The sequence below is a fragment of the Lycorma delicatula genome, chromosome 10 (genome assembly GCF_047948215.1).
Source record: "Lycorma delicatula isolate Av1 chromosome 10, ASM4794821v1, whole genome shotgun sequence".
NCBI lineage: Eukaryota > Metazoa > Arthropoda > Insecta > Hemiptera > Fulgoridae > Lycorma > Lycorma delicatula.
This window is the reverse complement of record NC_134464.1, coordinates 38,219,088-38,243,720: the sequence shown is the minus strand read 5'-3', so window position 1 is coordinate 38,243,720 and position 24,633 is coordinate 38,219,088. Positions and strand designations below refer to the sequence as shown.

General features: G+C 27.2%; 1 protein-coding gene and 1 long non-coding RNA gene across 3 annotated transcripts in view; one reads left to right on the top strand and one right to left on the bottom strand.

The window, feature by feature from the left end:
- Positions 1–2,081: 2,081 nt before the first annotated feature.
- Positions 2,082–24,633, bottom strand: part of mlt (tubulin folding cofactor E like protein mlt) — a 33,398-nt gene continuing 10,846 nt past the window's right edge. Inside the window, exons 2-8 of one of the 2 annotated variants that reach the window (XM_075377886.1) lie at positions 20,359–20,611; positions 18,619–18,797; positions 15,794–15,912; positions 12,621–12,934; positions 11,229–11,398; positions 7,716–7,835; positions 2,082–2,436 (exon numbers count right to left, since the gene is read on the bottom strand). In XM_075377886.1, the coding sequence (XP_075234001.1) occupies positions 2,397–2,436; positions 7,716–7,835; positions 11,229–11,398; positions 12,621–12,934; positions 15,794–15,912; positions 18,619–18,797; positions 20,359–20,601 (1,185 nt within the window). In that variant the 5' untranslated portion in view covers positions 20,602–20,611 and the 3' untranslated portion in view covers positions 2,082–2,396. Of the gene's footprint in view, positions 2,437–6,785; positions 7,836–11,228; positions 11,399–12,620; positions 12,935–15,793; positions 15,913–18,618; positions 18,798–20,358; positions 20,612–24,633 lie in introns of those variants that run through there. The other variant, XM_075377885.1, reaches the window with a different exon arrangement.
- The window catches only part of LOC142331786 (uncharacterized), a 117,274-nt gene continuing 115,130 nt past the window's right edge, over positions 22,490–24,633 (top strand). The window contains exon 1 of the long non-coding RNA XR_012758089.1: positions 22,490–22,616. This is a non-coding gene — a long non-coding RNA (uncharacterized LOC142331786). The remainder of the gene's footprint in view (positions 22,617–24,633) is intronic.

Genomic DNA, 24,633 nt, shown 5'->3' with positions numbered 1-24,633 from the left:
TGTTTGCTAAACTATGTGATGAAATTGGCGAAAAGAAAAAACTCTTCTTTTTCATACAAAAGTCAGATGGTTATTGTGGAGGAAAGTGTTAACCTGGTTATGGGAATTGCAAGATGAATTGGTATTTTTTCAGGATAAATAGACACAATTCTCATTGTTTTTACAGAATAATGAGTGTATGTTGACGTCTTGGCTTACTTAGCCGATGTATTTTCGCATTTATTAAACAACTTGAATGTGAATTTATGAGGGCATGATAAAAACATTTTATTAATGACAGTTAAATTTCATGTTTTCATTAAGAAGATTGATATCTGGATTATCAATATATCAAAAATTTTGATATATTTCCACTCATTTCTGATTATATTGAGAAAAATTTGGTTGAAGAAGACACTTATTCACCACAGTTTGGATAGCATGAAGGTGAGATTAATCTTGCATGAGCTAAAAATTCAGTTGGTAAAATATTTTTCAGAAGATAAAAATGATTATTCTGAGAGATAGTTACTGAAAGCATGTAATGAAAACATTGCAACTGCTAAGTTACCAGTTGAGATTCATGACCAGCTCATCGAAATGTCTGCTGATAAAATATTACAACTATAAATCACATCTGAAGATGTAGGTACGTTTTGGCTTGCACATCAAAATGAGTATGGAAATTTAATCACAGAAGTATTGAAAATATTAATCCCATTTACTATATCTTATCTCTGTGAAAAGGGTTTTTTTGTTTATGGTTGTGTGCTAATAACTAAATATAGGAATCATTTTTTATCACGTGAAAACAATTTGCTTTTGTATGTTTCTAACATAGATCCACTTATTGGAGAAATTTTTAAATGAAAAATAAACAACAATCTCAAATTTATTTTCTTTACATGTGTACTTGTAAATTTAAGTAGAATGTTTATAATAATTTTTTTTTAATCTGAAATGATTTCATTATTGTGAAGTTTTAGGCTAATTTTTTTGCAACCCCCCAGGATGAAAAATGCTGTTTTAGTCTATGGATCATGCTTCTAAAAGCAGATGGTTATGTAAGAATTTAGTTTAAGGTATTGTGAGTTTTGGTTTACTGAATGTTCTGAAAATTTTTCTGTTTTTTTTTTTTTTCTAATGGTGAGGTTAAGAAAATTTATTTATTTTGTTCATATTCAGCAGTAAAGTACAGTTTGTGGTTTATTTTTATACGTTAATAGTTAACATTGCCTGTTCAAATTGTGTTTAGGGTGCCTCAGTAAAATAAGTTGGTATTATTATGTGTTATAAAAACTATATTTCACTAATTTTGTGATGTTCCCAGTAATTAAAAAATTGTATTATGAATTAATTAGTGATTCAGATTATTTTGAAAAGGAGTTTACCTCTGACAGATTTTGCATAATTCATTTTCCTTTACTTTTCATTTGCTTATATACCCCATAATTTTCTCTGAAAAACTGATCCTTAAAATGTGTTTCTTTCAAGGTATATAAATTGTGTAATAAATTAATTCATGGGTACACTAATTTGCTTCTTCACTTAGTCCCAGGCTTTCTTAATGTTGTAACACAAATAAGCATTTAAGATATAAGGAGCTCCAACCAGGAAAGCTTTTCTGATAGTAGTGAGCGATACCTATATGCAGCCAATCTCTGTGCTATAATTTGTAAACTGAAGTAGCATATTTGTATTACATTGTGCTTGGATACTGGTGTATATGCCAGTATATTTGGCTCAATGAAGATCTTGAGACACCATTTCAGACGTCACTATTTATAGTAATTCTGATACAGGTTGTTTGTTATTACTGAATAGGCTCTACAATTTTTAAAGTAATTGGTTTTAATCAGGTTAATAATTGTTTGATCATGACACCAAATAAATTTGTAATTTACATTAAATATTTCTTCCACACCACTAATTACTTCTACCTGCCCAGTTTAAGAAAAATAATCAAAAATATGAAATTACCCAAAAAGGGTTGGGCAAAGTTACAAAATAATTTTACCTTATGTTTATCTCTTTATAGGATAGAAAATAATTTCTCAACATTTAATTTCATTTCACTGCTCATTTATTCATCACCAGATATAACTTATCATCAAAATCATAGGAACTACTAATTATATGTTAGATAGTACTATAGTTACTTTATTTTTCTCTTCTATTTTTGTGAAATAGTTATATACATAGCTCAACTCTTACACAAAAACTATTGAACCAACATAGGAATTGTCAATAACAATCTGATTTTTTGTACTGCCCATTATTTAACCAATATTGGTGACGAAAAGTCGCAGAATTTGATTTGAATTTAATAAAATTAATATTTTTGCTGTATTCATATTTTTTTAGAAATAATAAATATTTCACCAATAGTTGATCTCATTATTAATGTAGTGAGTATTTCAGCATCTTTTAGAAAAGTTTTTTTCTTCAAATAAGTTCCTGAAACAAAAAACATGGAAAAGACTAGTCTGGAGAAAATATTATAAAAAATTTTTTAAGATTATTTGATTATTGAAAATTCATGGACACCTCAATTTTTTATTGATTGTGTGGCCTACTGCAATATCTTTAAAAAAACAAAATTATTAACATCGAGCATGGCTAAAAATTTATGTATCAAGTTTATAGAAACATGAATGCAAAAGTTAACTGAAAAAAAATATATTCCTGTGATTTGTAAACAACTGCCGTGCCCTAACTTTAATTCTCTAAAATAAGTTATATACTTTTATGTTTTTTCTCTGGATAAAGTTAATTTTTATGAAATACACTGTTAAGCTGGATATCACATTATTATTATTGTTATTAATAAATTTTCTAAATCATTAGCAGTAAAATTATACGCATTTCTGAATTCAATTAGCGTTGTGCAGTGGTTCAGCTATAATTTTCAGATATGTAATGACCAAACATCAGATTGAATTACATGTTTCAGTCTAAATTATTTAAATTCATTGACTATATTAATGATTCTTTCATTTGGTTGATAATGAAAGTGAGGTTATCAGTTTCTTCATGAAACAAATTACTTTCAAAAGCTTATCTGTAGTGCTGCTATTATAAAAAAAACTCCTAAGATTAATTTTATTTATGTATATTTTTTATTATTACAAAGAATTTGTTCCATTGTAAGTGGATAATTGCTTTTAATGAATAATTTATCATCCATTAATAATAAATCTAATATCAATGGATAATCTAATACTTTTTTTTTTAACTGAATATTCTGTTTTTCAATTTCAAAGGTGAAAATGTATGTAAACACTAATTTCATAATATTGAAGAGTTTGATGGTTGAAACAAATTTAATCAGCAAAATTAAAAAAAAAGCAGTAATTAAAAAATTATATATATACCCTATTCTTAGGGTTCTTTTGTATTGATTTGAATTTTAGTCAGTATAAACTCATATATAGTTTATTTTAAATAGTCTTAAGACTTCAAAAGTGATTGATAAAAAATTATAAAACATTTATTTTGATAAAATCTAATTACAAGCTCTTAAAACAAGGTGAGTTAAAAATTATCTACACTTTTCATTTTATAATTCAGTTATGTAAAGGTAGGGAAAAACATATAATGGTACTGCCATAAACATAATGCCATAAACATAATGTACTGCCATAAACATAATGGTACTATATGCACAAACATGTACATCATTTTTCTACATAATCATAATCTGCTTATTCCTTCCAAGAAGAAAGACACTGGATTCCTGCTGTTCTAAGTCTGTGGAAAGTAGATGACTGTGCAAAGCATCCTTGAGCAGCCCAAACTGATTAAAGTTGGAGGGAGCAAGATCTGGGCTATAGGAAGGTTGTTCCAGTACCTAAAAATTCAATTTGTTGATGGTTTGAATGGTGTAGCGAGCTGTCTGGGCAGTTGTTGTCATGCAATAACACTGCCTTGGTTCTGATTGTGCACAGACCTTACAGAAGTCAAGCTTATCATTGATGATTTAATGGGCAGAACCATGATTGCTGTTCAAATATGTTACGTCATCAATAGTAACTCAACTATTCACCAGAACCATCTCTTGAGCTTTCTGAATCTTGTCACCTTAGTGGAGGTTAACAGATGTTCTGCTCTCACTTAGCCACTTTTAATCCACGAAAAACACCTGTACATAATTAAGAAATGTCCCCATATTGTGATAAAAGTGTACGATGAATTTCAACTTCTTTTACACCTGACCAGAGAAATTAAATCGCTCCTCTTTGTTCCCACTATCTGTCTGTTTCTGAGGGTAGTTCATGATGGCTGGCAAAGGGAATGGAATGTTACCATGGACAATAAACTTTGCCGATTAAGAACACTATGTCACCATGAAGCTCCTCATGCAGAAATAACCACTGAGAGGAGGTTATTATAAACGGCAGACCGTTTATGAATAGAGCACACTAAGCTCACTCATGGATATCGGATTATACAAACTAAGCACCCCATTGTACTCGCTGCAGCTGCTAACTAACAGTGCACCTCATCTTGGATTACATTTGTTAAGCGGCATTGCATCGCAAATTTAACTTAGGGGCTAACATACAAACCATTTTAGGGGATAATAAATTGTTGCTATCTTATGTTTCATAGTTTCTTAGGGTTGTCTGTTTACATTCAACTATTTGAATTACTGTAATGAATTTCAACTATTCATGCCAATTGCTGTAAAGCAGATTACTTTGAGTTATAAAATGTGATATATCTTTGTTTATTACAAAAAATATATCTTGTCCAGGTGATAACACGGAAGTGTTTTTCGCCCTGGAAAAACCAAAAAAAAGGAAAAAATCTTTGTTCCTCTTTGGTACAAATTGCTAGTGAGCGAAGCAGACATGTTTATACTGTAATAATCAGAAGGCAAATGATACAATCAGGATCATATTTCACACACGTCACCGCAGTCATACCAACTTAAGCAAGCATGCACAGAAGGTAGTAGACAACCTTGAAGGTGTGTTATGGCATAAGTGTAGATAAGTTTTTATTTGCTCTCATACAATTAATAAGATTTTATATGTACTTTTAGCAAAATCTAACCAAGATTTATTTATCACATTAGATGAATCAAGGAATTGCACACTTATTTGCAACAAGCTATAACATTTCAATTTTTTCTTTTTTACTCATGCCTCTATTTGAAAAGATCATAGTTTTTATAATATGAAACATATATTACTTGTAACAATCAGAAGTAAAATAAAGTAGATAGTAACGGATTAAGAAAGAGAAGTCTTGACATTAGCATTGATTGTGAGGACAAATACTTCTGTTTTTTATACATTCTTCTGATATCTGGTTAATTGGCGTTTTCATTCCATTATAACCAGTTAAATTATTATTTTTGTATTATAGAATCCCACTCATTTATGATTGGCAATTTTTTACATGCAACAATATTTATTTTTTATCATAAAAAACAAGGTTAGAATAACTATAATTGGACATTTACTGGAAAGTTATTAAATAATTTTGTAGTGTACAGATATTATTTCTAATATCAGATGATAAACAGATATTTAATTTTACTGGAAATGATGTGCAGCTGATCCTGTGTGTGTTGGAACTGTAACTATAAAAGGTTAATTGATACACAGTTTCCCAAAAAAACTTTAGTCCAGTAGAGTCATACAGCCAGTTGTAGCAGTATTGCTGTAAAATATTACCTTCTTGAATTCTGTATAACCATTCTGTAATTATATTTTTATAATCCTAAAAATACTGAATGTACACTTAAGAACTGCAAAATAAACAGGATTCCCGGATTTCACCAGGTGAGGTATCAAATATAACATCATAAGGTGCTATTACAAATTTCTGCATTCCTTTATTTTTATTATTATTATTAGTTATAAAATACATGGATAATAATGATAAGCAGCCAAACTGTTCAATCACTATGCTGCATTTTGAAATGTAATGTTTAATTTTATTTTCTAGGTAAAATATAATTACTAATACATATAAAATTGATACTGATTTAAATATGTATTAACTGATTTTATTTCATGTTCTACTTAAAAAATAAAGGTGTTTAATTTTATACTGATAAACAGTTTTTTTTAATTGTATAAAATATAAATACATATCACTTAGTGCCACTATTTTTCATATTTTTTTAAGTGCAATAAATTATTTCTATTGTAATAATATACAAATATATTTGAACATATACAAACAAGTGTTAAAAAAAATAAACTATTTGGGTTATTACAACATAGATTATACTAAATAAATTAAGAATAAAAAAGAAAATTAAATACAATATTATATGTAGATTGATCTTATGGGCACATCTGTTACAATATAATGATATTAATTACAGTTTTATTAGTTAATATCTAATTATATAATTATGTAGACCGACTTTGGAAAAAATTATTTTCAACCAATTAATATCGGTTCTCTCTAATTGTTTGCTCTGACCCAGAACAAAGTACCAGTACCAAATTTTTATAATTTAGATAAACTCAGGCTAAGAAAAATAGGTGACTTGGCTATGGAAATAGTCTCCTCTTTAAGAGAAGTATTGAATCTACACACTCAATCATTCTCCTTAATTAGCAATATGCAAATAGCTAGAAAAACATTCAGTTAAAGCAACCATCATGAACGGTTCAATAAACCAATTCCTGTCTATTAATAATGTCTGACTATTGGTTTTACCCAACTTCAATCATATTACTACTATTGTACTGAGATTAGGAACATTTGCTGCCTCATTAAATTCAAATTCTTTTTTTTTCATGTAAAGTTTTTTCAGAAATATATACATTCTCTTAACAAAATTATTTTTTATTTTTTCTGGTCACTGCTAGCAAAGAGAATCCAATACTAAAGCGGTTGAGAACATTATTTATACTGTTCCAAGATTTAGTACTGTCCAAAAACATTATTTGAGAGTGCAATTAAGTCAAGTAAAAATTTTCCAAATTATTAGACAAAATTCAAATTTTAAGTATAAATTCTAACTTTTGTTTTATTGGTTTTTTTAAAAATTTTATTGGTTCATCTATTACCAGTTTACATAAGTAAACTAATAATATTTTTGTATGTTAAGCCAATAAAAAGCACTTTTTTTTTAAATTACATACATGTCCATTTTTTAATTAATATTATTAATCATGTACTAACGAACACATTCGTTTAAAAAGTGAATAGCTGCCGTTTATTTCATAAAATTTTTTTTGTGGCACAAAAAAATTATCTTTTTTTATTTTAATAAATCTATTTAAACAGACACAACATATATATAAACTATACAATATTACTTTTACAGAAGACAATTTTTGTATATATATATATATATATATATATATATATATATATATATTACCAACAATAATGATGTTATGACATCTTATATAATTATATAAATAAATTATAATCTTATTTACGATGACTATTAAATAATTTTATCATTATATAGTCAAACGAACTATAGATTTTCCATACGTCGAGGTAGTATATATAAATTAATATATACAATTCACTTCAGACTTGTCGATTTACCAAGTTTAGCGCTAATAATGATTTCATCACCGCTACATATGTTATAACTGTATAATTGTTTATTGGGATATTTCATCTCTTCTGGACCAGTTATAGATTTCATTTCTTGATCGACATAAAATAACCGCATTTTATTTGTTGGTATTTTAGAAAACTGTTCAAGTTTTTGTTTTAATTCTTGTACGGTTTGATAAACATTAATGTACCTTTCTTCTAATAAATTTTCTTGCGGACATGTTAATGTCACCTTAACTCTACTTTCTGGTCTTAAATCGATGTTTACTAATGGGTCGAGTTTACCATGAATTGCTACTAAATCAGAGTACCTGAAAATAAATAGAAAACATATATAGATAGACCATATATTTTACATGTCTGTATTTTAAGGGTTAAGCCACAGATAAATGCCAATAGCATGCATTGAAATGATATCAACATTATTTAAATTAGATGATATAACAAATGATATAATAACATTTTACTTTAACTTCATAATTTTAAAAAAATGTTCCAAATACTGTTCCTAGCTTCTAAGAGTTGCTGTTTACCATTATTTTTATTTTTTAAATAAAACCATTTCGATTATGGCCTTAAAAGTGTTATTTTCACAAGAATAATTTTTAGCCATCAAAATCTTTTATTTATTTTTAAAATCCTTAATTAAATAAGATGTTTAAAAGTCTTTAATAGTTGCACCTTAAAATTTAGATAACCTTGTTAAAAAAATATATACATAGTTTTATGTATATGAATGTTTAGTACTAATATATGAAGTCATTTGAAAAATACAACCATTTTATGATAAAAAAAAACCAGCTAAGACTTTTAAACAAAACTTTTTATTTAATATAATATAATCTTTTGTTTCTGTTCCGTACAACTATCTTGTATATTTAAACTCTTAGTATACCATCTGTTGAATTTTTAAGTTAAGGCATCAGATTCCTTTGGTGCCAGTTCAATGAGATAAATAGTTACTATTTTTGTAAGCCTTCATCACTCAAAATGCTTTCCTCCCAAAAGGGTTTTCAGCTTAATAAACAGGTAGTAGTAATTAGATAAATTTTTTTAATGTTTCACATTATGCATCAGGATTTACTATGGCCCCACGAGGCATAAAGACAAAAATAACTGAACATTTTTGCTCCCAGAAGACAGTAATCTTTTTAGTAAAGACTGCTTGATAAAATTTTTTTAGTTTGGTTAATGAACAAGGGAGATCCCATTTCATAAATGGTGTTTACTCATTGGAGTAGCATGTGAAACAGGTTATCCTGCCACAACATATATATTAGGAATTCATTCCTGCCCTTTGTGTAACAATTTAAAAATGGCAATGCAACACCAAAAAAAATCTATTTTTACATGTTCATCAATAGGACAGTGAGGATACCAGTTCATGAACATTTTTCTGTACTTTGATGAACTGTAACAATTTCTAGATAATAGTGTGAGAAACAAATGAAAAATTTTTAGAAGTGTGAAAATTAACATTTTCATTATAATTTAACTTCATCATGTGTAACACACTGAAACTGTTTAATAAATTCATCAACTCAACACAACAAATTATCTGTTCATTCATCTTTGTGGATGTTTTCTCTCCCGCATTAAAAACTTTACACCATCGCCATACTTATGATTGATCCATCATATTTTCATAGATTTTGATTTGACATGAATGTTGCACAATAGTATATTTCTTGTGAATTGAGAAATCAAGTCATAAATCTCATTTCAACATGATGCCATACTCTATTTTCTTGTTCATTTTATACACGCACAAACTTATAAAAAAGTGAAAGATGACAACAAGAAGTTGTGAAGATTAAGTAAACATCTGACTGACTGGCTGAATAGGAATAAAATTGTATGACTTCATCTGCATGCTAAGAGTGCATGAACAGGTATTACTTTCTGTATAACCACTGTACCAAGTACATTTATGACAAACAATTCTTCATTATAAATGTTCAGTTAAATATGATACAATTTATTTAGTAAATAAAGCTGATTTGCTGGCACTACATGAAAGAATTTTATTTGCTTAAATTACTATTACATTAATCATTTTTCTCAAGGTAAAAACAAACCACATTATTTTTTTAAAATGTATGATTTTATAAACGTTTATTTTTGGATTTTAATCACAAAATATTCAAAGTCTAATAAAAAAAAATATATTCTTTATAAACACTCACTACCACAGAGACATACTTTTAATAAAAATTGACACTAAAATCAAACAAAAATGTTTAAAATTTCATACCTATGCTATGAATGGATAAATGAAAATTTCCTTTCCATTACAGTTTTTACAAATTTCATCAGTAGGAAATATTAAAGAAAATACAGTTTATTTAATATTATTATATAGTTCATTCGTTCATTTTGGGATATTTGAAAAAATGTTATGTAGTTTTCTTCTCTCCCAATCCTCTATAAACCATCATAGGATGGTATAGTAACCAGAAACTAAAAAGTGAGAAAAATTAGAGTTGTCAAATACTCATCTGCCCTAATTATTTCCTTACTACACCTCATTTTTTGTCTATTTTTTATAAAACTTCTCATAAAATTTAATACTGGATTAAAAATTAAAATTTTTAATTTCTTCTGTTTCTAGAAATAAAAAAAAATTATTAAAAATGTCTATATTTTTTCATTTTTTAGTCTATATCTTATCTAAATTACCATGCAACAAAGCACATGAGACGCAGGTAGATGTATACTACTCAAATAAAATCATATATGAGTAGAAGTGTTTTTGATATAAGTATTTGAAATAAAAAACTTATTATGATTAAGAGATAAATATACTTTTTAATTCTTCTGGTTTCTTTTTCTTTTCTCCCAATATTCTTTCCACATGTTTGATCTTTCTCTCTTCCAACCACTCACTTAGGTATGATTCTTTTCCTTCCTCACCATTTCAAACTTAACTTTATTTTTTCTGAATAGCTTTTTATTTTTCATTTCCTGTTCTTGGATCTCTAGGTTCTGTAATTCTTTGTTTGTTTGTTGTAGATATAATAAAATATTTTCTGAATGTTTCATTATTAAATTATTGTCATAAAAAAATGAATTTTTATTGTTTTTAAAGATGGTGGGAATAGTTTTAATGAATATACATCATAACACTAGAATAACATTTTCAAGTAAAGTAATCCTAAAACTAGCTCAGTGAACTATAAAAAATATACCGATTAGAGTAAACAAATAATTAGAATATATTCAGTAAAAGATATTTGTAATAATGAAAACAAAAAACTGCTGAATGTTATCTTTGCAGTAATGTATAAAAATAAATATTACTTCAATACACTTATAACATTTTGATTTTGTGGTTGTTAGCAATTGATTTACGGTAAGAAAGTATATAATAAATAATCGTAAATTTTATGTTTTTTTTATTTATCATTTAACAATATCAAATAATGAAGCTTAACATTCACGGCTTCTAAACTGTGCCACTTCAGTTTGTGAACAACAGTGTAGCTCAAGTATTAAATCTCATTATACATTTTACTATTAGCATTGTACCAATACAGTATTCTATAAATAGTACTTTTGTTTTGACTTCACACATTTACATTTTACTGACATCTGGTTTTTCTTGTATCATTTAAATACATTGCAATAAATCAGAAACTTGCTAAAGCGCGTCTACTGCTCATATTATTATCTATTTTTTGATAAATAAAATAGATTTGTTTTACCTTTCAGGCCTATCACTTTCTGGTTTGTCCATATAGTAACGTATAAAAGCTCTCTCAGCATCTTCTCTTTCCTCAGCACTAATAGCACCACCACCATTTAAAGTCTGTATATTTGGCAACCTCGCTATTAGAAGCTGCCGCCTCTCATGCTCTGTGTATTCTAGTGGATACTGAAAAATTATATATTAAAAATTAGTTATTCTTATAAAGTAGTGATAGAATTTTCTTCTATTTTAATTGTCTAACAACAGTCTGAGACATCAATTATAATCATATAGCTGATTCTGTTTGGTATATTCTATAACTAGCCCTAAGAAATCATGGTAAACTGAAACTCCGATGACCAGATTAAATCAGCATCATGAACATTTAAATCCGATTAATCATATATATATATATATAAGTAGTTTTGTTTTTTTTATAGCGGCATACAACCAGATGGTTGTTAATACAAAAATCAAATTTTTCTCGGAAAAAAGTAATTGAATAAACATACTGAAAGGCTCCAGTATTAAAGAATAGCTGAGGGATACTATGCTCGTAATGCAAGATTTGATCTAAATGGTTAATTCAGTAAAATTATTAATTTTTGTTTTTGGGACAAGAAAAAAAAATTAATCTAATCGATATATTTTAAAAATGGCAAAACAACTGATAGAAAAAATTCATTGAACAGAAATGAATTGTTAATTTAATCGTAAACTGATGAGAAATAATGTAATTATTATACGTAATGGTTATATGCATAGTAAGTACAAAAATTACCTGTACATAGGCCCTGAAAAAAAATTAGCCTCCCTAGTGGATTCCAATCAGTCTCTTTTTAAGTAGTCCCTCTGATTCTGCAACCCAGCAGTTCATCCATTGCTAGAAACATTTTTCAGTCCTCTTTTTAACCAACTGTTCTGTTGGCTTAATCATTATATCCTACTATCAAATTGGAACCCTTACACCTAGGAAAACTTTATTTTCTTTTATTTTTTTAAACCTTTATTTTCCTTTTAAGCAATTACAGGTTCACTACCCAATTATAACCAATAATGACAGAATTTTTTTAGATTATAAAAAGTGCTTGACTGGTATTTGAACTCAGACCATATTGGAAGAAAAGCAGATATTGCCATTAAATTATGTAGGTCGGTTTTAATGTTATTGTCTATCTTTACTCCTGTAAATTTTTTTTGTAAAGGAAAAATCATTGTCTTTAAAATTATAGCTGTTTAACCAACTGTTTTAACTAACTGCCTTAATTCTTAACAAAAGAGTTGAAAAAATGTTATGTGCCTAAATCTTCATATCTTGTAATAAAAAATTGATCAACACGTAGTTATTAAAATATCATATTTTTCTATTATATTTCATTTAATTAAATATACTTAAATGATATATTACCTCAAAGAGAGGGCAGTTTCTTATCCGAAGATTTTCTAAAGCTGGAAATTTTCCAAGTCTATCTACATCATCCCATGATGATAGATGAGTGGAATTTAGATTAAGAAAATGTAGCTGTCGAAAATTGTCATGAGGACTATTGCGAGGCGGACTTCCTTCACATTCACTCTCTGTACGAGAATATGAAGACGGAGATGAAGAAGGACTGGAAGTATCTAATGATGTTAGAGGACAATGTGCTAATACAAGTGACTCTAATTGAGGAAATGCTCTACCAAGTTTACATACTTCACACCAACTTGATATTGGATTATCTGTTTTTAAAACAAATAGATGATGATTAGATATATTAACAGAATATGCTATAAAAATTTATAGTAAAAGATCATGTCACACATAAATTAAGTCATATTTTAAGAAAATATTTAACCTGAAATAGAATTAAAAAAAAAAATAAAACATTTACACATAATATAGTATCTATTATTTATAAAAATCAAACAAAATTAGTTACACTGCCTTGAAAATACTGTGATCATCTAACTTCAGAAACTGTAATAAACATTGTGTACTAGAACACTGTGGAACCGATATACATGATACAGTACTAACAGTGATGAATCAATCATTTGCACACTCATTAGTAAACTAATGGTTAGATAGATGAGAATAATAATGATAGAATTAACTTTTAAAATAAAATCTTCTCAGATAGGTTGAAGTAAGGTATTTAAGAATGTTTATGTCAATTAGAAACAAATAATAAGTTTCTAAATGTATGCTCACTTTATAAGTGTATGAAAATGTGCTTCCATATCTTTCAGAAGTTATTCAACCACAGACACCACAAAATGCATACAAATAGATACAACAGAATCAACCTTTACAAATTATCTCATAGAAATTTGAAACATGTATCAAGATATATATCAGAGCAGACAAATTTTTATATACTATTATATATTACAAAAAAATATCAAAAATATGAAATTTACAAACATGCCTAAAATTTATGAAACAATATAATAAATGAACGTTTAATGTTTAATATATACGTTCATATATATTAAATGTACTACGTACTATTTAATCACATAAAGAAGTTTCCATTAAAAGTGTCACTGTTAATATAAAAACAAAAATATAAAAACCTGTAACACTATTGTGAAAGATTTTGTACAGCAGATCTGAAAAGATTTTCTGGAAGCATAATTTTACATTTAGATAAGGCAGATCTTAAAGGTTTTTTATTTTAAACAAATTCAAATTCATGCTTTTATTTTTTAATAAAAGACTGATATAAATTCAATGTATGGAGCAATTTTAATTTAGTAAGCATATGTTTACATATATTTATGTAATAGACCCTTTTAAAGTATAATAACTTAATGTATATATATATAAAAAAGTATTCTTAGAAAAATATAAATTTAATGAACAAGATACCTGAGACTAAATGTTTGGTGACCATAAGGTTAAAGCTGTAACAACAATACTTATGCCTCATCATTATTAAAATATGTTACTCACAAACTTAAAACTCTAAACTGTTGGGCTAATCCGCCATAAACAGTACTAAAAGAGGTAGAAAGACAAAGTAATCCAGATGTTGCAAGACAAATTCAATATGAAAACTAACAGAATGGGAATGAAGTAAGATAGTACATAAAGCACATTTAAACAGAAATTACCATTTGATATCAACATATACGATAATTTGTTTTTAAATAATTTTATTATTAGAAGAAAAGATATACTTTAAACTATTTTTCAACAGCTTCCATCAACTTGTTACAGAATGGAACCACTTTCTAAATATTCTAAAATGATACTTCCAGTGAAGATAACCTACAGTGCACAGTTTTTTAATACTGCAGTCATCAATATAGTACTGGCCAGTAAGAAACCAGTTTTAACTGTGGAACAAGTAAAAATTATTTTTTACTTCGTCTTAAGTCTGGGATATAAGTCGTTTGTTCAAAGTCAAATTATCTGATAAACGTTTGGGTTCAAGCAAGTGGTGTGTAACCAACTATTAGTAAAGCAATACAACATTGTAATCGAGCATGATTCGCCTTCTATTTTTTATTACATGATGAAATTTCTTTAATGTCTCATAACAGGATGTGGGATGGAACTCATGCGAAGAAATTGATGAAAAATGTATTTTTGTCTTGAATAACAGTGCACATGATTACTCAGGTTAAAATCGTTTGCTTAGGTCCCTGATTTTCTGCAAGTATGGTGTTCCTGTATTCCATAAATTGCTATTTTGTATTCAGAGTAATGCAAAACAGCAATGTTGACAACCTAGCTTAAAAAATTATCAACTTCAACGCTTGAACATGTAAGAGAAGTCAAAGTATTTCTAAGTTATTTGTTTTTTTCCTCTTATAGAATATTTTTGACCTTCATAATGTGTATCACTTGCATACATTCTTTTATACTTCATTAAACTGCATAATTCATTTTCTCACAGTTCTAACACTCATTGCATTTTCACAGCAAATCACACTAATCTGCAAAATGTGTCTCTAGTTTTACATTTCTTGGAGTCAAAATGTGAACTTTTATATTTCTTACATTAATTATGACATATTATTTTTCAATTAATAAGTTCTTTAAGTGTTTTAAATATTTAAAATATATAAAATAAACCTTAAAAAACAGCTTCTTTTGTAAATGTAGTCCACAAGAAACTAATATGTGAAGGACCTTGGTGTACCTATATAGAGAAATGACTACTCAACCACTTTTACTTTCTTTATTAATACAACATATATTCATATAACATTTTTAATAGTCACAATGACTAATCAACCACTTTTACTTTCTTTATTAATGCAACATATATTCATATAACATTTTTAATAGTCACAATACATAATCACATTTAAGGTATCAGTTACTCTTATAGGTGAACTTTTAACTGTTATATTTTTTTTTAAAGTCTTGTCTCTCTTATAAATACTTACCTCAAAGCATAAAACTTAATATAATATAAAACTTTGTTAACAAGAAAATATCTGCAATCCTTCCTTTTATTCAACCATATTTTTTATTGATTAAAAATTTAAACAGGTCTAGAATTGAATAATAAATATTTATAATGTTGATTAATCAATCAGATGTTAAATTTTTTAACATAAAAATCCATTACGATATTTCAGTACCTGTGAAATGCAGCCGCTTGACACTGGAATGTTGAAAAGTACCGCTCTTTTCGTAGTTAAGATCATCATCAAGTTCTATTTGCTGAAATTCATTTTTACTTAAATGAAGTTCTTCTAAGCTAAAACATAAGAATATAATTTATATGTAAAATTTATAATTAACAACAAAATCAATTCTTTTTTTTGTTATTGTATTTGTCCATATACCGCTCTGCACCAATTATGTCGAAGACAAATGTATAACACCATTTTACACAAACAATACAGAATTTAATAATGCCTTTTACCTTATGCTTATTATTTTTCCATTTTAGGAGTGCTTTTGAGGGTTTCCCTCATCACTAGTTAATATAAACTTTTTAAAATTGCACATTAAAATCAAAAACATTAAAATTGTCATATATTATAAAAATATGTAGTCAAAAATTAAAAGTACTGTACTCCTACTGTATGTGTGGCTGGCCACATGAAATATTTTAATTTATTTCTTGATAAAATAAAACAAAAATTATAAAAATTGGTTCACTGTTTACAAAATTATCACTTCTGAAAACCTGACAGTTTGTAGTCTACATATTAGTTTTTTGAGATGTTTTCTCAACATTTATGTTTAAACACTCCCATGTAATCCTTTATTGCACCTAGTATAGACAGTTCTTGATTTTCTCTTATTCCTTCTGATATGCACACACCACCTTGGTTCTTTCTTCTCTAGTAATTTCCTCAACCCTGTTCACCACAAGGATCATCATCTGCATTATTTGCTTCTATCCATTGAGGTGCTAAACCTTGCTGGATGTTTATTTATAAAAAGCTATGCAGAGCGATTCATTCCTTTAACGATGAGTTCTAACAGTTATAGTGAAAAACAAATTGAAATATTAAATTGCTGGAGATTCCATGGGTGGTATGTGTTTTAATCTTGGCAGTTCTTGGTATGCATGAGGTAGCAGCTGCAGCTGTTCAGGAGCAATAATTTCCAAATTATCAAGTCATTACCAAAATATTCACAAATATCTTAATCAGTTAGGCTTCTATACTACTCCCCAGTATTGCAGACATTTTACACAATAAAAAACCAAAACTCAAAGAAACAAAGTGAAAAATATAACAAATAAATATATGTAGAAGCAATACAAAATAATAATATAACCTGAAATAAGAACTAAATACGAAATAAATGAATTAAAACATCGAGTTTGTGTATGACAACATTCGCGGAACTAAAGAAACACAATTTTCATTAGTCAATATTTTCATTTAATTCTCAGTTATTGGAACAAAATTGATGTGCATATATATATTGATGTATATGCTTTGAGAAAATAATATAGTAACACTGTCAAGTGGTGAATTTTTAAACTATAGATGACTAAATAGAACAAATAGAATAAAAAAAAGAATCTGTTTGTTAGTAGAAAGATGGGAATGGACTCATTTAAGTAAATAATTTATAATTCTTTAAATGTTCAATATAATTTTATTCAAATAACTGATATTTAAATAATTTCATTTACTTTTACATAAATTTGTAGTAATTTGACTATATATAAACTAATTTAAATGAAATTGTTATTTATCTTAAGATCATTATTTTAATTAAATAAAAGTGAATAATGGAAAATGAAACAGAGAAATCCTCTCAAAGTAATACATTTTTAAATGTTGATGAACATCATTATTTTATCAGTAATGGAGTTTTATATACTTTAATAGCAGATTAGAAACTCCTCATACGAAGCAACATCCACGGGCAGTACCATAGATAAAGCTCCATACAACACAGCACCAACAAAGAAAGAGGTGCACCCCAGCAACCATAACGCACTAAAACAGTATCGCATTGTAACTTAAATACTTTTTAAATATATTGGCCTTTACTTTATAATATATGAACATGAGATACAATCTCGTCTTATATAATGGTTTATACTTATTGGGTACATCAGTATGTACACAAATATGTTTATAATGATGTTTACCTAAAACTGAAAAACTGCTGGGCAAATCTTATTGATTTTTTACACTTTTTCTTTGAACTTTGAGAATGGTTTGTGTAAGAGCAAATTTAATCAAATAACTCTTACAGCTGGATGTACAGTAAAGCTTAGACGGCATATCATATTTTATAATCATCTTTTATGTAGTAATACTCGAGTCTCAACAAAATCATGTTCTAAAAGAGACTTAGAATGAAATTTAGAAGAGATTTAATTCTATTTTGATATTTCATCGATAAAAAATCAGATAAACTGTTCTAGAGGCTTATATTTTTTTGTAACATAATTTTCATAGACAAGTGAGAGGTGATGTTTTTTTTTGTAGATGTACTAACTATTTATTTATGGTATATGCAATAAACATTCTGTAAATTACTAAGATGTAATTTTTTTTCTGCTTGATGAAATTCACTATAGAAACTCGAAGCTTGAGTGTAGGAATGTAAAATGGTAATTTTTGTAGCGTATAAAAAATGCGTATTCTTTATGTCTGCTGATGATTATTGTTTAATAATTGAAATGCACTTAACTTTTAGATTTTTATTCTTTGTAAATATTTCTTGAGCATTTTTCTCTTTAATAGTTAAATCAAAATTTCTAGATTATTGTTGATTTTACTGATGTTATACTCTATTGTCCAAAATAAATTATACAAACCTATTACAAATCTGTTTAATCAATTTTCAGAAAAACTAGTATGCAAGCACTACTATAAAAGGTTTCACAATTTTTTTTTAAAGAATATCAAATATTAATATAAATAATTTTATATATTTACTGAAGAAAATGAAGTAATTTTTTTTAATTACTTTTAATTGCATGTACCTTGGTAATCGAGTCAGTAACTGCCGAACACTAGCCCAATCAATATTTGTTGAGTTTAATACAAGCATTTTCAGGTAAGGGAAATCTTGAATATCAATCCCCTCAAGACAATCCCTTAGTGCGTTGAAACTCAAATTAGCAAATTTCAATCTTGGCATCTGCGTTAATATATTCAGCACCTGTTATAAAATTAAAAACAAAAAATATATATATGTATGTTAGATAAATAATTAATAGAGCTACTAATATAAATTCAGCATTAGAAAATATATAAATAATAAAAATCATTTAAACACATTCTACTTTAATCTCTGACATTTTAAATAAATGTATTGTTTCCTGCTGTCCTATAATGAATAGAAACAATTTATTTAATGTATTTTCTCAACAGAAAGATAGATTATTTTGTTAGTTTACACCATTTGTCTCAATCTTTCTAATGATTATGACATCATAAAGCAACTAAGTACTGACACTTTCTTTGAGAGTAAGGATGCTCATTACATAGCTAGTCCCTGGAATGAACAGGGTGGTGTCACTTACAGAGCTGAATTTCGATGGGCTTGGTATGTCAATGTGCAACATAATATTTGGCCCAGTGAAGAATGTAATGGCATACATTTCAAGCCCTATTTTCCTTAGTAATCCCAGTATGGAATGCTATGACAGCAGCATACAGGCCACACTTATTATATTTCGGTAATAGTACTGAACATTTTATTCATAAATTTATTCCTGATTGGTGGTTTTGATTTCCTATAGATATCTCCTTTTAAGTGCCATTTAGGGTAATTCTCACTAGGTATAGTAGATACTGATGAATAAACCTTGGATGGACTAAAATTAGAAGCAGCTATTCTAGTATCAGTGGTTTGTCCAAGGTTATTAACAGAAGTAAACATAAAAAAGATTCATTTTTGAATTTTATGTGTGTTTCTAATAAAACAACAATGTGAAAAATAATGTTGGAAACCAAAAATATGATGAATCATATGAATAGGTCAAAGATAAAAAAATGGAAACACAATTAATGATTATAGGATAGTTAATGTTGTGTGATTTGAATATTCCAAGACTGAGAAACTGGACGAATTGGGAAAAGTAGTTATGTTGGTGAGAAGACAAGATCCAACCTGGATTGAAGTGTAAGAAAAATTTTAAACTTTTATTTTGGATATTTTAAAAATATCCATTTATCTCAAAATTTATTTGGATGCTAGACAGGTTTCTTTGTAAGTGATGATTTCTTTCTAAAGCATTTTTTCAAACACACAAATTCTACATAAAAAATGCCGCTGTTTAGAGTAGATTAGGACATGATAAAATAATGCTCATTATTTTGCAATATAGTTTTTTTTTTCAATTAAAATCCCATACCATGTTAAAAAATATTAAACTATAAAGTAATCCACATATTGTGAACTGGGAATAATAAACAGTATACTATAAACTTGGCAATATTCTAAAAAAAAACTAGGTTTATAATATCATTAACTGTATTGCATAAAATGTGTTATTTTCTTGAAAATAATTGTCACTTAGTTCATATTTTGTTATGGATATTAAAAAAATAAACTATAAGTAAAAGCTCTTACATATTAAGAAACACATGTGTCACTTAGAGATATATTATCTAAAAGTACTATAACATTATCTGAAAGCAGTATATTGATAAAAAATTTACTTAATGTGTCAGAATCATTTATACAAAGAAACATTTTGAATTTTCTATTAATTTACCTCTGTCCAGCTTTGTAAGTTATTTTGTGCTAAGTCCAATTCTTCAACTCGCTGACATTTATCTTGTAACTCTTCACTATTACCAGCGGAATCAATGGCACAATCATTAAGAACCAGTAATGATGGAATACAACATCTCGGGCTCTTTCTTGGCACATAAATAGCGATTGGTAAATCGAGACTGCAAATTTCTTTATCATCATCCCCATATTTTGCTTCTATCGCCTCTAATAAAGATGGCATCTCATTTATTCTATGAACAAAAAAAATTCTTCATTACATAAATTTTAAAATGTAGATTTTTATGCTTAACAATCATTGGCTGATGCCCAATTAATCAAAAATAAATCCCTCAGTGTATGAAAAAATTCCAAGCGTATTAGGATTTGAACCTGGAAAATGTTGGATGAAAGGAGAAAATACAATCTTAAACTAACTACTAATAAATTCCAAAAGAAAACTGTATTTCTGTTTCTTTTTAATATTACTAAAAGAAAAAAATTATGTGATAAGATTGCAGCCTGAAAATTTAGTAAAACATAGATTATTATTTAAGCTTGGGCTTTATGACTGAACATGGTTTTTAAAACGCAATTTCTTTTAAAAAGATAAATTTCTGAATTCAAATATTTATCTGTTTGATTTACTGATGGTTAGAACTTTAATTATAATTAACACATTCATTGCAGTTATATCATGACTGAGATTGTCAATTTTTTTTTTCACTTAATCTACAGTCTAAAATAATTAGACAAGTGTAAAACAATGGTTTAACAAGGCAATCCCCAACATGCAATTAATTATTACAAAACATATTTATAACATAAAACACGAAAATGAAAACCAATAAATAAATAAGGTAGTTCGATTTAACGACAGGTAATACAAGTTGAAAGTAAAATGTTAGATAACATTTTATATTAAACCAATTAATCTCTCCATAAGGAGCGGCCATAAATAACGTTCAATAATTAATTATCAATATTAATCATATTTTATACTACTATTATTTATTTGCAACAGCAATCAATTAATTTAAAATAACAGATCATAGATATATGGAATTTATAATTATGTGTTGGCTCTAAAACTCTCTCTGTGTTGGCTCAAAAATTTACTATACTGGTTAAGATATTTCAAAAACATAATTTTCTTGTAAATTTTGCACATACAATTAAAGAAGAATAATACAAAAAAGGAGGTTTAGTAACACAGTGAATAATAATAATTTACTCTACACAATGAAAGGATAAAAATTCCAGCTTTTGAAAACTATACTATAAATCAAAATTTTCAAATTTCTTAAGAAATAGCAACAGATACCAAAAAAGTAATTTTTAATGACTATAAATCCAATTTCTCATACACTTTCTTCTAAGTGAACAGTTTACTTTTCTGAAAATTAATAACTCATTAGTAGATTAATTTAATCTCTAAACTGATATTTATCAAATTACTTACCATTTTGACCTAATTTTTAAAAAAATATTTTCATATAAAAAATATTGTGTATGTATAAAGCCTTGACTTTGTTATCTTACTCTAAATACAGTAACATGCAGTTAAACATTACAACTATTACTTTAATGGGAAATTTCTATTATTATAAGAAATTTTTCATGTCAAATATTTCTATTATAATTTAATACAAGTACAAGATTCAATATGTAATGGTCTAGTAACACTGAAATATAACATGACTAAGCATATTGTTCATTTAGTTGTTTACTTTGTGTAAGAGAGATATAGTTTTATAAGAAGTGGTACAGTTGATTTTACTAAATTTAAATAATTACGTTATAATTATTATTAAACAAATATGCTTTCAAAAATTATTGCAATAAATAAAATTTCATCAAGTCAACTTATTTTCTACACTGATGTGTTATTGTTTTATTTAGTTAGTTAAATTGTAGCTTATTTCATAATAACTGTAGTTAAATTGTAGCTTATTTCATAATAACTGTAAAGTAGATGCTATATTAATACAACAATAATTTTAAAAGAAATAAAGCAACAAAGTTTTTACATAAAAAAAAAGAATAAATCAGATTACATGATGGGTTGAAAATAATAATAAATATGGTGTAATAAGTAATTAAATTAGAAATGATAGAATAGTGTTAAAACATATGTATAAAATATTTTTAGTAGTGTATCACAAGAAGGTACTGTACTTGTGTCATCAGATTTAAATAAACTAGTTTAGTTCACTGGACAGTCAGTTTGTAAAAGTTGGCTTTGCCAGCTAATATGTGGTATGTGCATTAAAATTAATTTTTATTAATTACATAGGGAATATACAATAACAAATCTCATTAGTTTGAATATATATAAAAAAAAAACACTAGGACTACCTGAATTTATCCTCAAAAAATCTAACAGTTCTAAGTTCTTTTCATTAAAGTTTGTTTTATTATAATTTTTCTTTTGTTCAATTTGAATGACATTTAGTGCTGATTTATGACTGCAGCAGTAAATAGCACATGTTATATTTTAGTTGAGAAAATAACCTAAATAAACAAATATTATTTAGAAATGTTAAAATAATACAATACTAATGTACGTTACACACCACCTTCACCTAATATGAAAAGTACAATAAAAGTGAAAATGTGTTTTACTTAGATTTTATATTCTAGTTTAGTATTTTATTGGTAGAAAATCTAAGTAAAACACATTTTCACTTTTATTGTACTTTTCATATTAGATGAAGGTGGTGTGTAACGTACATTAGTATTGTATTATTTTAACATTTCTAAATAATATTTGTTTATTTAGGTTATTTTCTCAACTAAAATATAACATGTGCTATTTAGTGCTGACTAGAATATAAATTTCTTCTAGTGTAGTTACCCATTGTATAGACTAATATTTTTTGCTATGATTTTTTTTTCTTGTACATTCTACCCATCTTTAAAACATGAAATTAAAATGTCACATAAGCTACTGATTACAGAAGAAAACAAAGAATATTGGATATTTGTTATACAAACAAAAACTGAATATTTCAGTTTGAACTATCTCTTAAACATTATAAAGTATGTTAAAATACTTGTTTTGTTTTACTATGTTTATTTTTTGTTACACCTTTTCATATTTTTAATGCTGTAATACATTAATATACACTAATACAGTATTTCTCAACCTGTGGGGTGTGCCCTCCTAGGGGGACATGATAACACTAAATGGGGGGGTGTGAGCATATCGAAGAGAAACTATTAAAAAATGTATTAATATACTGAAAGGAAAGCAAAACAAAATACATTCTGACAATAAAATACACATTTACACTGATATAGTACACTTATAAGATTGTATTAATACTGCACAATGTACTTAATAATTTATCAATACTAAATTAAAAACAAGATTAATAATTATTGGTGACTCCCTTGGGCCTGTCTTGCAAAGTTTTCGAGTGAAGGTTTAATATTAGAAATAGACACTGAGTTTTTTTTCTATATTTAGCCGAGATCTATATTTTGTTTACAAAAGGAGCCACCGTGGAAAATCCAGTTTTGAAAATTTAGGATGTTGAAAATGGTAATAGTATATGAAATGTTCATGTTTTTAGTGCAGACAACTCATCATCCACCCCTGCCCAAAATTCAAAGAGTGATTTACCTATATTGTCTTTTGATTTCGCCACATGGCGTGAAATCTATAAAGATTTTTTCTTCAGCAGTTGAGAGCCCTTTGGGAATATTTTAAAATGAGCCCCTAACCCATTCGAAACTTGCTTCCAAGTTGTCATCAGCAACAAAATACTTTTTAAAATTCTTTGCCATTATAGCTAAATGATTTTCAATGTTTTTTTTTTTTAACCTCGATCACTGTTAAGTATTGCTTCAGAGGATGATATGAATGATTTGTAATATGTAAAAATGCCATGCCTGACCGGATTTGAACTTGGGACCTACAGATGATAGGCCAAGACACTATCACTTACACCACGGAGACCAGCTATTTTCAATGACTACAAAAACAACTTTCACATGATGTTCTTTAGCCTTGTAAGTTTTAACACTTTCACATCCACATTTGCAAACATTTCTAGGGTTTTTTGCATTAAATTTCTGCTCTACAATTCCAGTTTTCTACAAAAAGCATTAACTTTATCACTCGTATCCAGCATATGTGTATTTGCTCATTGGAGTTGAAGATTCAAGGTATTAATTTCTTGAATATGTCGACCAAGTAGCTCAATTCCATCACAAATAAACAATCTCAAAACTTCTTGGCTTCCAGTCAGTTTTCCTCTTCTAGAAAAAT